Genomic DNA, 15,702 nt, shown 5'->3' on the forward strand with positions numbered 1-15,702 from the left:
TTATATACATGAGCCACAGTGGTGCAGTGGTTAGAATGCAGTACTGCAGGCTACTTCTGCTGACTGCCAGCTGCCTTCAATTTGGCAGCTCAAATCTCACCCAGCTCAAGGTTGACTCAGCCTTCCATCCTTCTGAGGTGGGTAAAATGAGAACCCAGATTGTTGGGGGCAATATGCTGATTCTGTAAACCGCTTAGAGAGGACTGTAAAGCACTGTAAAGCAGTAGGTAAGTTTAAGTGCTACTGCTATTCCTATAAAATTTTAGTCTCTTTCCTCATTTTTTTAAAAATGGGGGATATTTATGGGGTTAAATGGGAGAGTTATGTTCTGCAGATATCTAAAGTGTATTCATCATCTCTTAAAACAACTCCCATCAGGCACCTCTGGTTTCAGAGTCCATCCACACTTGGTGGGTTTCAGTTTTTTTTACTACCGGTTCTGTGGGTATGGCTTGGTGGGCGTGGCATGGGTTGGTGGGTGTGGCAGGGGAAGGATACTGTAAAATCTCTATTCCCATCCCATTCCTGGGGAAGGTTACTTCAAAATCCCCATTTCCTCCCAATCATCTGGGACTTGGGAGGCAGAGAATAGATGGGGGTGGGGCCAGTCAGAATGTTTACTACCGGTTCTCTGAACTACTCAAAATTTCCACTACCAGGTCTCCAGAACTGATCAGAACCTGCTGAAACCCACCTCTGGTATGAAACCTTGAACATGTCACACAGAACGTAATGTGGTCCTTATCCAGCCAGATAGCTGAAGTGGCACAACTATTCATTCATGTATGTATATATGTACTATATGTATGTATTTATAAAATTAATTATCTGTCCGTCTTGCCACATGATACAGTAACTCTGAGTGGCTTACACTATTAAAAGATAAAACTGTATAATTTATAATAACATCTGTACAATGCTATAAAATCAACCCAGCTAAAAAAGATCAGGGAGAGATATTCCAGAAGGCAAGTGCAATAGCAGAGAAGGCTCTTCTTCTGGACCCCCACCAGCCTGAACACCCTGATTGATGAGGCTCATAGCATGCTTTCTACCATCTGGTTAACACTAGTGTTATGCCGATCCTGATCAAACAATAAATCCAAAAACTCTCTTTGTCTCATGTCTCAGTCCTAATAACTGCATGGACAGATCCATTTTGTTTTCTTGCCACAGTATAAAAAGAGTTTGCTGTTCCTTTCCTTCAGGATGTTTTTCAACTTCCCCGTCTTATCCACAGTCCTGGAACATTTGACAATCTCCAAATCAATGAAATCAGTGAGGTTCAATGCTGCTGAGCTTCCCCAAGATCCAAACCTGTCTAAAACTTGCGGTGATAGACTTCTGAATAAACATTTCATAAACATTCAGAACATTTCAGCCTAGGCTTGCGTGTATTGCAACAACCTTTAAGAATGCACTTTAAAAGATATATTGTTGCAGCCATATGCAATTATAGACATAGCTACATAATAAATCACCTTTGTGGCAATTCAAGTTTGAATGTAGAGATGATTGAGCATGATTGTGCTCATGTGCTTTGAACTTAGTTTTATGTATTGTCCTTTAGGTCTTTGGCTGAAGTCATCCCCTTTGTATTAAGCATGGGGTAAGATAAAAGTGTGACTGCTTTACAGAGTAGGTAATCTTCAGTTCAGGGCAGTGCAGGGTTTCAAAAAAATTTACTACCAGTTCTGTGGGTGTGGCTTGGTGGATGTGGCATGGCTTGGTGGGCATGGCTTGGTTGGCGTGGCAGGGGAAGAATATCGTAAAATCTCCATTCCCACCCCAATCCAAGGGATGGTTACTGCAAAATCCCCATTTCCTCCCAATCAGCTGGGACCTGGGAGGCAGAGAATAGATGGGGGTGGCGCCAGTCAGAATTTTTACTACAGGTTCTCCGAACTACTCAAAATTTCCGCTACCGGTTCTCTAGAACTGGTCAGAACCTGCTGAAACCCACCTCTGGCTCAGGGGTAACTAACAAAGATTGGTACCTCACACATGGCTGTTAAACAATAAAAACAAACAACCACTCAAGACCCCTACTTTAGACATGAACATAGCAATGTAAGGGAGAAAGGAAAAGTCGAGTCTATTTCCTTCCTTCCTTCCTTCCTTCCTTCCTTCCTTCCTTCCTTCCTCCCTTTTCTTTCTTTCTTTCTCTTTCTTTCTTTCTTTCTTTCTTTCTTTCTCTTTCTTTCTTTCTTTCTCTTTCTTTCTTTCTTTCTTTCTTTCTTTCTTTCTTTCTTTCTTTCTTTCTTTCTTTTTCTTTTCTTTGATTTTATATAATTTGTGGACCTAAAACATTAGAATGAATGTGAAAGGGAAAGAGAAAAATAAAGTCTAATGTAAGTGTGCTTAAGAAGAGTGTCAAAGGTCACACAAATAAGGTATCTCTAAATGTTTACTATCCTTTGGCTGAGCCAGGGACCATCCTACATTCAACTGGGGGACCTTCTAGGTGCAATTTCTTGAATGCACACAAACTATATTTGAACAAGAGATTTAAGATTGCTCTACTCACATACAGCAATCACCTTGGATTAAATTGCAGTCATTCTAATAAGAAGGGCAGTGGAGACCAGGGGAGGCTCTGACCCAATAATGAGTGATTATATTGGACATATCTGCTGATATTTACCAGGCTTGAGTCATATTTTCAAGTAGAACTTGAATCTAAAACCTGAAATGATCACTGCCAAATTGCCTGTGTTGTATGTCAGGTGGATAGATGATAGATAGATAGACAGACGGATAGATAGATGGATAGATAGATAAATAGATAGACAGACAGACGGGACAATATTATGATGGGTATAAGATGGTCAACTCATTTGTCACCTTAGTTGTCTTTAAATAAAAGCAGGAGAAATGGTGTACACTTTGGGTGCAACATGGCATTTGTGTATGGCTCTTGATATAAGTGCCTCTTACACATTGGCTGATGTTCCTGTCTGAGACCCCTGAGACTGGACACATTACCTGTATTCACTTTTCTTTTAAACCATACTAGATAGTGTGCAGAGCTCTATCTTTTCTAAAACAGAAAATGTGGCCACTAGAGATATACTGTTTGTATGACACAGTACAACATCCTGAAAAAGCAAAGTCCTTCCATGTCAGCAGGTTAAGGTACAAATAAGTCATCAATAAGAAATGGCATTTTGCTTTGACAGGAACACTCAGATTTATGACTCAAGAGTTACAGAAGAATTTTATATTAAGTTGCTTTTAAGTCTTGTTTTGATTGGTATTCCTCTGTCTCCTCTACCCAACTTTCTGGTCACACATTACAGTATCAAAGATGTTATTCACTTCTGGAAAGGGAAAAAAAATGAATCCCACAGCATTTCTTTTTAATAACTGTTCAGCTACAAAATTTTATTGGTATCCTTTTATGTTCCCTCTAGAGGATGTAATGCACAAAAGCATTGCCACGGAACATATAAAATTACAAATGAAATTTATTGTAAAAAGTAGAATGTCTCCTAGACAGGTGTCAGTATTTATTTTCATTCATAAAACAAAGCCAAAAAAAATTGCAGATATAATATATTCATTTGTCAGCAAGTTCATGGGTGTAAATTGCCATCCAACGTTATTGACTGATATAAGACAGATATTGAAAAGACAATTTAAATTTACTCTTCCAGACATAAACTGTTCCACAAAAGCACTGTAAAAACGCCTCCATGATTTGTTTGTTTTTCTGTTGTGCTTCACATTTATGGTTAACTACATAATTTGGTTGTGTCATAATCCATTGTGTTTGGCAATTTGGCATTGAAGGTCTGCAAAGCCGATTGAATCCTCATCACTTCACTGGTAGAAAGCTTGAGTCTGTGACGCAGTAGGCATGAGAAAAGATCTAGACGACGCTGACCAGGAGGAGAAAGATTATTTACACGGTCCCGTATCTCTAGTAGCTGTAAGAGTGCACTGTCCTGGGATCCCTGAGTATAGGGGTAGTCCAGTTGCAAAATCAAATCTCGGATTGCTTCCGGGTCAAAGTGCATGCTGTAGCCAAACACTTGGATGCTGTTGATTTTCATATAGCCCAGGTTTCGGGAGGGATCAATAAACTCCAGGGGTTCATAATAGATGCTATCATTGCCATTGGGGCCATTTGACTTTATACGACTCCTCAAGTAGATGTGGACCGTTTCAAAAAACGTCTTCCACTTGTTGCCTAGAGTCAGCGTCCAGTTATAACACTGAAGTGGTAAGTCCAGTTTAGTCCGCTCCCAGTCTGGGAAATTGTTTTCATTGACAGGCATAAACCAACTCTCAGAGTGGCTGCCTCCAAAAGGGTTGATGTAAACAGCCAGGACAGGCTCCAAGGTGCTGTTCTTAGTGAGACAAATTTGAAGAGACATTCCCAAGATCATATGGACTAGGCTAGATTTATACTTGTTGCTCTTTAGGGTAAGAAGCATCCGTTTGCGCCAGGACGGGTCAAACCAGCTATTGAGACGCATGTCATTGCTGATGAAGATGGCATGGACCTCAATCCGGCGGTCCGTTTTCTGCAATAAATACTTCATCTCCAAATCCTGGAGGTCAGTCTCAAACCCAATGTAATGTTCTGTGGAATCTGCCACTTCAGGCTTGCAAAGCCCTTGGCTCAGCATGTATCCAGTGTTACAGGTCCCACAGCGGGTACGATTATCAGGCGCACAGGTCAGGCAGGCAGAACCATCTCCCACATTACATGGTAGGGAGCCAAGGCAGGCAAGCTGGTCATTCGGGCACGTACATGAATGAGTCTCTTCGGAAAAGCTGCCCAAGAGGCCATTTTCATTGCAATAAAGGAAGGACTGGATGCGATTTAGCCAATAGAGAGATGATCTGTAAAGCAAACATGAAATTAATGAATACACAGTGAGAGGTAGATCAAAGTAATACAATTAAGCTATTTTTAACCACTTTGAAGGCAAAAACTTCCCCTGATATATTGAAAAAAACATCTGACATGATTTATTCAGACTAAATGAAAAAAATACTTTCTAAAGTGCAATGATTAAGAGAATGAGGTGCAATCTAAAAAGTTCTTGCTTGTAATCTTACTTCAACCATCAATTTCTTGAAGTGCCTAAAACAAAACATTATCACTCAAGTGTACAACCCTACAACAACAAAAATAAACACTAATCTGTAATTAGGAGAATAACTTTTCCTTGAAACATTGAAAGGGAAACACTTTGAAGGATTGATTCAGCTGCTTTGACAACTTTCATAGGATTCTTTCATGTGCATATTCACACAGTCATGTTCCTTTCAGTTCCTCTGCTCTGTTCATGTATGGAACATACTCTGTTCATGGGAACAACCAGGAAGATCCTCAATGCATAATCAGAACTTTATATAGGATACAGTTGTCTTGATGCTTCAAGGCTGCTTTGAAAAAGATTACACACAGCTATCTCTTTGATGGATGATCATCAGAAATTCCCATTTAAAAAAAAAATCAGTGAAGGTAACAGAGAACCAATATCATATTGTTACCAAGAAAATAACCGATATGCCCACAAATTCACCGTGATTCAAACTTGTCTGGTAAAAGATTTTGGCTGCAATTGAAAGCTTTGAGACAGATTACATACAAAACAAAACACCCCTTGTTATGGTACTCAAGATAACATATTATCCATAATATATTTATTCATGTTACAACATTTTGTTCTTCCTTGCAGATAACACTGCACTATCTCTCCTGTCCGTTTTATCAGAAACGTTGCTAAAAATATATTAGTTAAAAATAGATCTCTCCTGGATTTTGAAAATTTCAAAAATACGTTCTGCAATTTCCCTACCTCACATCACCATTTCTTTCCAATCATAAATTAGTTTTAAAGCTGAATCTGTCTTTAACCTACATGATTCCAAATGCATGTCTGTTTCAAGGAGATCCAAAGTCCCTGAAGCATTTACCAACAACTTTTATTTCAATTTGGATTGAGGAACTGGACTCTCTCAAGGTTTAATGAGTATTGCACATTAAAACATTGGCTTTGGAAGCAGAGACACTTCCAAATGGCACTTTCCCCTTTTCATTCTTATCAGACCAAATATTTGCTGTACTACTATTATTACTGGGGGGGGGGGGGGCAAAATTTTCTGGATAAAATATAGTAGACTATTGTGCTATTGTATATTTTTAGAATGTAATGAAGAGACTAATAATGGTATCCCTTTATGCAACTGCCATCTCATTCATCTCTCTTTCAAAAGTAAATTGAGAGGACAATGGGAACTTTCAACATTCTAGACTGAGGGTGGGGGCAAGATTTATATGGAAAAGATGTTTCAAGAACAAAATCAAGAAGCCACAAACTTCATTATGTATGTGCTTTCCAAAATGCTTGATTCAATGTTAGGAATATATACATCGCTAAAAAGAATATGGCAGCTGTAGCTATGCAACATTATTTGAATACTGATGGTTTCTGTATCTAATTTGTTGCTCAACAGATGTAAAAATGTAGGAGACCAAATAGCTTAAAAAAATTATTTACCAGAATTTAAAGTTCTGCAAGGAAGACAAGTAGTACAATACAAGTGAGGGTACTGGGCGGATTCTAACCCGAGTCTAGGCAGTAAATCTGGTGAAATAATCAGATCTACTCTTTGAATGGTCTCCAAAATTTATATAGTGGATCTTGATTACCTTCCTATCTTTTTTCCAATAAAATTATATTTCAGGGTCCAAGAAAGCATAATTCTTATATAGTTTAATCTGGTTGGCAATAATATCATGACAACATTTAATGAACTGTTCGACAGTTCAAGTCCTTGGATTACAATTCTACCTCAGTATTGATTGAAGTGCTCTAAAATTCCATCTGGAAGCATTTTTTTCCCCACTGTTTCCTTACTATATTGTAGTTTAGGATTTGATGTTTCAATTTTAGTATATGTGCTGCCGAAGCGAGCACGAGGATTTGATGTTTCTTAGTCGATATACTCAAATTTTTCTTTGTCCTGATAAAGACATTTGGCTGTTACATAAAATTGCATGGGGGAGGGAAGGGAATGCTTTTCTGTGGCATGAAAAAAGAAATCCCAAATGAATACCAGTTTTTCCCTGTGTCTTGCCTCTTAATAAGTAAAACATTTGCTTTTCCACCAAAGAATGGTGGAGCCCTGGTGTTGCAGGGGTTAGAATCAGTGGTGGGTTTCAAAAACTTTTACTACCGTTTCTGTGGGTGTGGCTTGGTGGGCGTGGCATGTCTTGATGGGCATGGCAGGGGAAGGACTGTAAAATCTCCATTCCCACCCCACTCCAGGGAATGGATACTGTAAAGTCTCCATTCCATCCCCAATCCAGGGGAAGGTTACTGCCAAATCCCCATTTCCTCCCAATCAGCTGGGACTTGGGAGGCAGAGAATAGATGGGGGCAGGGCCAGTCAGAATTATTACTACCGGTTCTCCGAACTACTCAAAATTTCCACAACCGGTTCTCCAGAACTGGTCCAAACCTGCTGAAACCCACCTCTGGTTAGATTGTAATACTCAGGCAAACTCTGCCAAGAGACAGTAGTTCAATCCTGACAGGGCTTGAGATTGACTCAGCCTTCCATCATTTCGAGGTGGGTAAAATGAGGACTCAAATTGTCAGGGGCAATATACTAATGTTGTAAATGGTTCAGAGCATGCTGTATATGCCACGGAGTGGCATATAAATCTAACTAAGTTCTATTCTAAGTTCTAATCTATTGGTAAAGAATAACAAATGAGCAAATATCAATATTAGCTGGTATAGTACCAACTAGTAGTATACTATCAGGAATGAAATAGCAAACTCTGGTCCCAAATCATAAGCTTCAAGATATTGAAGGTCGGGGAGGGGGTTGGAGTTCGATTTAAAGAGGGCTGTTCCATCAGTATAGTGAGTGGGAGGGGCAGATATGGCGGAAGCTGGGGACCACATCATGTTCGGGGAATGCGCACTCGCTATCTTAGAGCAATTGCACACTCCGGTCCCCAATGCTTTCCTCGTTCCCCAGGTTGTCCAGATTCTCAGGGCCAGAGCCTTCGGCTGATGTTATACAATGCCAGGTCCATTGTTAATAAAGCCCCCCTCATTCACGATCTTATTCAGGAGGGAGAGGCAGACCTGGCGGGCATTACGGAGACCTGGTTGGGCCAGGAGGGGGGAGTCCCCCTCGTGGATATTTGCCCACCAGGCTTCCGTGCATTTCATCAGCCGAGGGCTCAGGGCAGGGGCGGGGGGTGGGGGGTGGCGGTTATTATAAAGGAAGGTCTGGATCCAAGGGAGACCACTGTTCCACAGATAGCCGGATGTGAGTCCCTCTTTGTGAAGTGGGGTCGTGGAGTACAGATGGGCTTGTTGGTCACGTACCTGGCTCCCTGCCACGTGGCAATGGCCCTGCCCAAGCTGCTTAACGTTATAGCCGAGGTGGCGGTGGACACCCCCAGACTTGTCATCATGGGGGATTTCAACCTGCCATCTATCGGTGAAACGTCTGAAGTGGCTCGAGAGTTCATGGCTTCCATGATGGCCATGGACCTTACTCAGTTAATTCATGGCCCCACTCACACAAGGGGACACACTCTGGACTTAGTTTTTGTCTCTGGTCAGTGGTTGAGTGGCCTTGATATAGGGGATATAGCCATCGAACCCTTGTCATGGTCTGACCACTTGCTCCTTCGACTGGACCTTCTAACCGCTGCACCCTGCCGCAGGGAGGCGGGACCGACCAGGTGGTTCCGCCCCAGGTGCCTGATGGACCCTGATTGGTTCCAGATGGAGCTTGGGCCATTTCCTGAGACTCTGGCTTATGACTCGGCTGAAGACCTGGTGGCCGCCTGGGATAGTGCGGCTGCCGGGGCCTTGGACCGTGTCGTGCCTTTGCGGCCTCTGACCCGGCACCGAACTCACCTAGTTCCTTGGTTCTCCGAGGAGCTTAGGGAGATGAAGCACTGGAAAAGACGCCTGGAGAGTAGTTGGAGGACCAGCCGCTCCGAATCTGACCGAACATTGGTGAGGTCTCATATTAAGACCTACCTAGTGGCGATAAAAGCAGCGAAAACTAGCTATTTTGCCGCTCTTATCGCGTCATCAGATAATTGCCCGGCCGCCCTGTTTAGGGTGACCCGCTCCCTCCTCCATCTGGAAGTGCGGGATGACCCCTTGCAGGGCCGAGCTGAGGACTTTGTGCAATATCTGTATGACAAAATCGCTCAGATTCGGGAAGGGCTGGCCTCTGACTGGGTATGTCCGGACGGGATGACTGAAGCAGGTCTTGAGAGTGTTATCTGGGGGGAGTTCGATCCTGTGGCTCCTGAGGACATGGACAGGGACCTGGGACGGCTGAACGCGACCACATGTTTATTGGACCCGTGTCCCTCCTGGTTGGTACTGGCTTCCCGGGAGGTGACACGAGGCTGGCTCCAGAAGATTGTTAACACTTCTTTGAGTGAGGGGGTCCTACCGGCCACTTTGAAAGAAGCGGTTGTGAGGCCCCTCCTCAAGAAGCCCTCTCTGAATCCGGCTGTTTTGGCTAACTATCGTCCAGTCTCCAACCTTCGCTTTGTTGCAAAGGTTGTTGAGAGTGTGGTAGTGCAACAGCTTCCCTGGTACCTGGATGAAGCTGTCTATCTAGATCCGCTCCAGTCCGGCTTCCGGCCTGGGCACAGCACGGAAACGGCATTGGTCGTGTTGGTGGATGATCTCTGGAGGGCTCGGGATAGGGGTTGCTCCTCTATCCTGGTCCTGTTAGACCTCTCAGCGGCTTTTGATACCATCGACCATGGTATCATGTTGCACCGGTTGGCGGGGTTGGGGGTGGGGGGCACCGTTTTGCGGTGGTTCTCCTCCTACCTCTCTGACTGGTTGCAATCTGTGTTGACAGGGGGGCAGCGGTCGACCCCGAGGCACCTTGCTTGTGGGGTGCCACAAGGGTCGGTCCTCTCGCCCCTTCTGTTCAACATTTATGTAAAGCCGCTGGGTGAAATCATCCGTGGCTTTGGGGTGGAGTTCCATCAGTACGCTGATGACACCCAGCTGTACATCTCCACCCCAGGCCACCCCAACGATGCCTTTGAAGTGATGTCCCAGTGCCTGGAGGCCGTGCGGGCCTGGATGGGGAGAAACAGGCTCCGACTCAACCCCTCCAAGACCGAGTGGCTGTGGTTTCCGGCGTCCCGATGTAGCCAGCTGATGCCATCGCTGGCTATTGGGGGTGAATCACTCGCCCCCATGGAGAGGGCTCGTAACTTGGGCATCCTCCTGGACGCACGGCTGTCTTTAGAACAGCGGTTCTCAACCTGGGGGTCGCGACCCCTTTGGGGGTCGAACGGCCATTTCCCAGGGGTCGCCAAAGCCCTCTCTCGCCCCCCCCTTCACTCACCCTCTGCCTCTGCCGGATTGCCCGGTCGCCGTTCGCTTACCCCGCCCACTCCCAATCTATTGCTGTTCCGGAGTCCCAGCTGATGGCTAGAGGGAAAAAAAACTTTAAATTCTTGCCGCGGGGCTTCAAAGAGCTAGCTGCAAAGAGGTAAATTCCTGGAGCAAGTTTTTTTCCCCCTAGCTATACTGGAAAGAGAAAGCGAAAGCAGGGTCTTAGCTGCAACGTGACAAAATGAGGCAGAGAGGTTTCTTTTTCTTTTTCCTCACCAAAAAAGGTAGGTACAAAACTGCAAACAATGGGAAATTTAGGGCAAGAGGAGGTTTCTTTTTTTCAAAAGAAAAAAAGCTCTATTTAACTAGGGAATTGTAATAATTGAGATACTATTAATGGTATATTGTGTTGAAAGCAGAAATGGTTAAGTTGTGGTTTGGAGGAATATATGGGGGAAATTATTTGGTTTATTATTATTGGTAAATATAATTAATTGATTTGTAAGAAATTGGATTGCATGGAAATAATTGGAATATTCATGTTCATATTGATAAATATACAAAAAAGATAGTTATATAACTAATTGATTTATATTAAAATGTTGAATTTGTATTAAACAACTGTATTACATAATTAACCAATGTGAGGATGGATATAAAAATAGATGACAATGCGAAGGGGTATAATATAGAATAGAAGGGAAAAATTGAATTTGATTAAGATTAGAGATGAGGATGAAGGGTAATATTGGTTTTTTTAAAAAATAGTTGAGGAATAAATATGGTAAAAAGGAAATATAGAAATTGTAAATTTAATTGAAATGACTAAATACTGTGTTGGAAGAAATATCCTTCTGGGTTCTGCTCCAAGTGGGGAAAAAAACACTGGAAACATGGAGACTGTTTGGAAAGATGTTTTAATAGTGAACAGGATCACATGGCTTGATGGGGCCCATTGTGTTAGTTTCTGTTGCTATTGTGTTGCAAATGTCCTTTGACAAAGGATTGACTTTCTGCCTCTGGCCCATTAACAAAGGGTGGGGGGCAGGAAGGTGGGAACTGCTTTGTCTGTAAAATATGCTTCTCCATTTCTCATTCAGGGAAATATAATATTCTGCCTTTTTAATATTTCCCAAAATATTTCATTCTTCTAGGAAAGGGGTGGCTGCTAACCTCCTACAACTGTTTAAATTTGTGGACCGGCCAAATACTCTGTTCAAAGAAAATATGTTGTATGTTTGTATGTGTGTTTCTAATTATTGCTATTTATTCCTATTTGTTCTCTTTTATTCTTTAAAGTTTAACAATTCATTCTTTATCTTAATATCTTTATATTTGTTTGGGGTTGGCTTTCTTCCCTTTCATCTTTTTTATTGTACAGCAATCTTTCTCCTCAAACCTACCACCTTTGTCTTTTCTTTCTTACTTACTTTCTCTTCCCCCCCTCTTCTTCTTCTCCCTACTTCCTCTTTCTCCTTCTCCTCCTCTCTTCCTCCCTCTCTTACCTTCACTCCTATTCTAATTTCCCTTCCCTTCCTTCATCCCTCTCTATTGCTGTATCCTTTTATGCATATGGACTACTCAGAGGGCTGAAAAAGTTATTTTTGACTGGTCCTCGCACTTTTGACCAGTCCTCAAACTTACGACTGTCCTCACATTTTACGTTTTTGCCCTATCTTGTCACCATGGTGAAGAGAAGCAGTTGTGAAATGAGTGACATGGTTGTTAAGAATGCTACAATGGGCATAAATGATGACCAGTCATAACTGCGAAGACCGGTCAAAAGTGCGAGGACCTGTCAGAAATCACATTTTTCAGCCCTCTGGGTAGTCCTTTTGTGCACAGGGACTACTCAGAGGGCTGAAAAAGTTATTTTTGACTGGTCCTCGCACTTTTGACCAGTCCTCGAATTTACGACTGTCCTCACATTTTACGTTTTTTGCCCTATCTTATACCATGTTGAAGAGAAGCAGTTGTGAAATGAGTGACATGGTTGTTAAGAATGCTGCACAGGCATAAATGTGAGGATGGTCATAAGTGTGAGGACCAGTCAAAAGTGCGAGGACCTGTCAGAAATGACTTTTTTCAGCCCTCTGAGTAGTCCCTATACACATAGCCATGGCCACCCGGTCACATGACCAGCTAGCCACGCCCACTCGGTCACATGACCTCCAAGCCACCCCTGGTTGGGGGTCACCACAACATGAGGAACTGTATTAAAGGGTCGCGGCATTAGGAAGGTTGAGAACCACTGCTTTAGAAGATCGTTTGACGGCCGTGGCCAGGGGGGCTTTTTATCAGGTTCGCCTGATACGCCAGTTACGTCCCTTTCTAGATTGGGACTGTCTACGCACAGTCACTCAGGCACTCGTCACTTCCCGCCTGGACTACTGCAACACTCTCTACATGGGGCTTCCCCTGGGGTGCACCTGGAGGCTCCAGCTGATCCAGAACGCGGCCGCGCGGGGGATTATGGGGTCGACGAGGCGCTCCCATGTGACACCTCTCCTGCGCGAGCTGCACTGGCTCCCGGTGGTCTTCCGGGTGCGCTTCAAGGTGTTGGTGACCACCTTTAAAGCTCTCCATGGCTTAGGGCCATGGTATCTACGAGACCGCCTTCTGCCACCAATAGCCTCCCACTGGCCAGTACGCTTGCACAGAGTGGGCCTCCTCCAGGTGCCGTCCGCCAGACAATGTCGGCTGGCGGCCCCCAGGGGAAGAGCCTTCTCTGTGGCGGCGCCCACCCTCTGGAACAACCTCCCCCCAGAGATACGTACAATAACAGACCTCCGGATTTTTCGTTGGGCCCTGAAAACCTATTTATTTCAACTAGCTGGGCTGGCTTGAGTTAAATTTTAAATTGATTTTAAATCGGATTGTTTTAATTTACGGCCAAAATATTTAATTATTTTAAACTGTTTTTTAAAATTTGTATGTTCTGTTTTTTTTTTACTTTGGCTGTTCACTGCCCTGAGTCCTAATTATAGAAGGGCGGTATAGAAATGGAAACAAATAAATAAATAAATAAATAAATATTAGCTTCTAAATGTGCAAGATTGATTTCCTCTGCAACAATTACACTTCTAAAGTTTGTGATTCAAAGGGGTATATGTTCATTATTATGTCTATGATTCTATGTTGTTTTCATATCTTCAAATCAGTTTTTGATTCCTGACTGGTCCAAGATCACCCAGTGTGTTTTATACCTCAGAAAATACTGCAATTCATTTTCTCCCATTTTCTAAGCAACTAGGCTGTTAACTCACTGAGGAGCATTGACTGAAGTGGCATTTCAGTGCTAACAATACATAAAAATTGAATGGGAAATAAAAGCTCTCTAATTTTTTCAGGCTGCAGATACTGTATACAGTACACCATATTTTTGCACAGCCTCCTGGGTTAAAAGAATATTAGACGGGTGGGTGAAGGAGTCTAGTGATCTGTGACAAATTGTAATTCAATCATTTTAATATATCGTACTCATGAGACTATATGATTTCAACCATACATCACCCTATAATAGTTTCTTATGAAGATCATAATGACTCCATGCTGTAAAACAAAAACATCTGGCCACATTAGAGTTATTTCACAGTCAGGGAGATCACCTTGGATCCCCAGCAAAAATGAGTTGAAAAATACAGCTTGTACACTATAGAAATATGCCTTTGTTTTCTGATCTCTTTCCTTTCCTCCCTCCTCCCTCCCCTTTGCTTTTCTTTGTTTTACGCTATTCGGTTTTAGACTTCAAACCAAAGGACAGAGACTACCATTATTGATCTGTAGGCTGTTCTGGAGTCTTTCTGGTGAAAGAATGGGATTCAAATGCTTTAAGTACATAAATGTTAGCTTTTAGGGAGCCCCTGGAGTAAGTTCTTATATTTCACAAAGAGCTCTTCAAATTGTTGAGTCTGATGTTGAGCTATATTGCAACCAATCACAATGATTTATACTTCAAAGCATCAGAACAAAATAGATATACACAGAGAGGTTTTTACAGCCCTGTAATAATATTAGGATATACCCACTAATCTTAATTAAATATTTAATAAAATTATTTTGGCTGGTAATGACCTTTATTCCAAATACTGTGATGTTGATCCAAATGTGATTAATTCGAACAGATTCTCATTATAACCTCATGTTTAGAACCAAGGCTTTAATTTCTGAAAGTGATGCTGTCAAGACCACCTTGTGTATAAAGAGTATAAAGTGCAAGAATGCATATGTGTTTATTCAATCTCTGCAAAGTTTATGCTAAGCTTGCTTAAATGCCACTTTTATTGCAATCTTTACATATTGTTTCCTGGGCTAATCTGTGGATGTAGTTTAGATCAAGCTACAATTCAATATCATTGTATTTTAGTTTAATTTTGTCTGAGTGTACTGAATTATTGAAGCAAACAGTAGCATTTAGTGAAATTGGCTAATCTTTGAAAAAAAAAAAAAAAGTCACCTAGAGTGGGTGAGGCTTGGCTGGGCTTAGATCGAAAGCTATAGGAAATCCTAGGACTGTAAATTGGGATATTAAAAAAAAGTTCTTAAAAATGGCAATTGCACATCATTTGCATTATTGCCAAGAAATAAACATGGATATGTCCATATAATTATCAGGAATAAAACTTGCTTCAAGGGAGATGTTGCTACTTAATATTGCACGGATATACTGTATTAAGTAATATATCATGAAACCATCTCTGAATGTATTCTTTTTAAAGTAGTAAGCTTCACCACATATTTTGCTAATGCATTTAGAATATAGAATTGAGCTGGAAGGGACCTTGGAGGTCTTTAGTCGAGCCCTTTGCTCAAGCAGGAGAACCTATAATATTTCAGATAAGTGACTGTCTAGTCTCTTCTTAAAAATATCCAGTGATGGAGCACCCACAATTTCTGAAGGCAAGCTATTTTACTGGTTAATTGTCGTCGCTGTTTGGAAGTTTCTCCTTAATTCCAGGTTGCTTTTCTCTTTAATTAGTTTCCATTGTTTCTTGTCCTGCTCTCTGGTGCTTTGTAGAATAATTTGACCCCCCTCTTCTTTGTGGCTTTGAGAGACTTTAAATTGAGAGACATAACACTGTTGATTCCTAACATGTATAGCTCTGTAAACAGACGTTGCTAGATTCTGTCCCAGCCATGCCGTTCTTACCTATTTCAGATAAATAGTATGGAGGACTGAAACAGGCAATGGATGGAAATGGCTCTGACTCTTGTCAAGCTTTCTAAGAGTTGGCCCTGATACAATGGGTTTGGACTTCATCGCAAGCAGCTAAGTGACCTGTATTGGAAAAGCTCATTATTCATTGCAATTCATTTGACTCCAGGTGTCACAGAA

At 42.1% G+C, this 15,702-nt stretch overlaps 1 protein-coding gene across 2 annotated transcripts in view; it reads right to left on the reverse strand.

Annotated features, from left to right (window-relative positions):
• Positions 1-3,734: 3,734 nt before the first annotated feature.
• Positions 3,735-15,702, reverse strand: part of BRINP3 (BMP/retinoic acid inducible neural specific 3) — a 266,574-nt gene continuing 254,606 nt past the window's right edge. For both annotated transcript variants that reach the window (XM_070939292.1, XM_070939293.1), the window contains one exon: positions 3,735-4,851. In XM_070939292.1, the coding sequence (XP_070795393.1) occupies positions 3,735-4,851 (1,117 nt within the window). The remainder of the gene's footprint in view (positions 4,852-15,702) is intronic.

This window comes from Pituophis catenifer, unplaced genomic scaffold (assembly GCF_029215685.1).
Source record: "Pituophis catenifer annectens isolate HBS135680 unplaced genomic scaffold, rPitCat1.0.hap2 SCAF_3, whole genome shotgun sequence".
In the NCBI taxonomy this organism is placed as follows: domain Eukaryota; kingdom Metazoa; phylum Chordata; class Lepidosauria; order Squamata; family Colubridae; genus Pituophis; species Pituophis catenifer.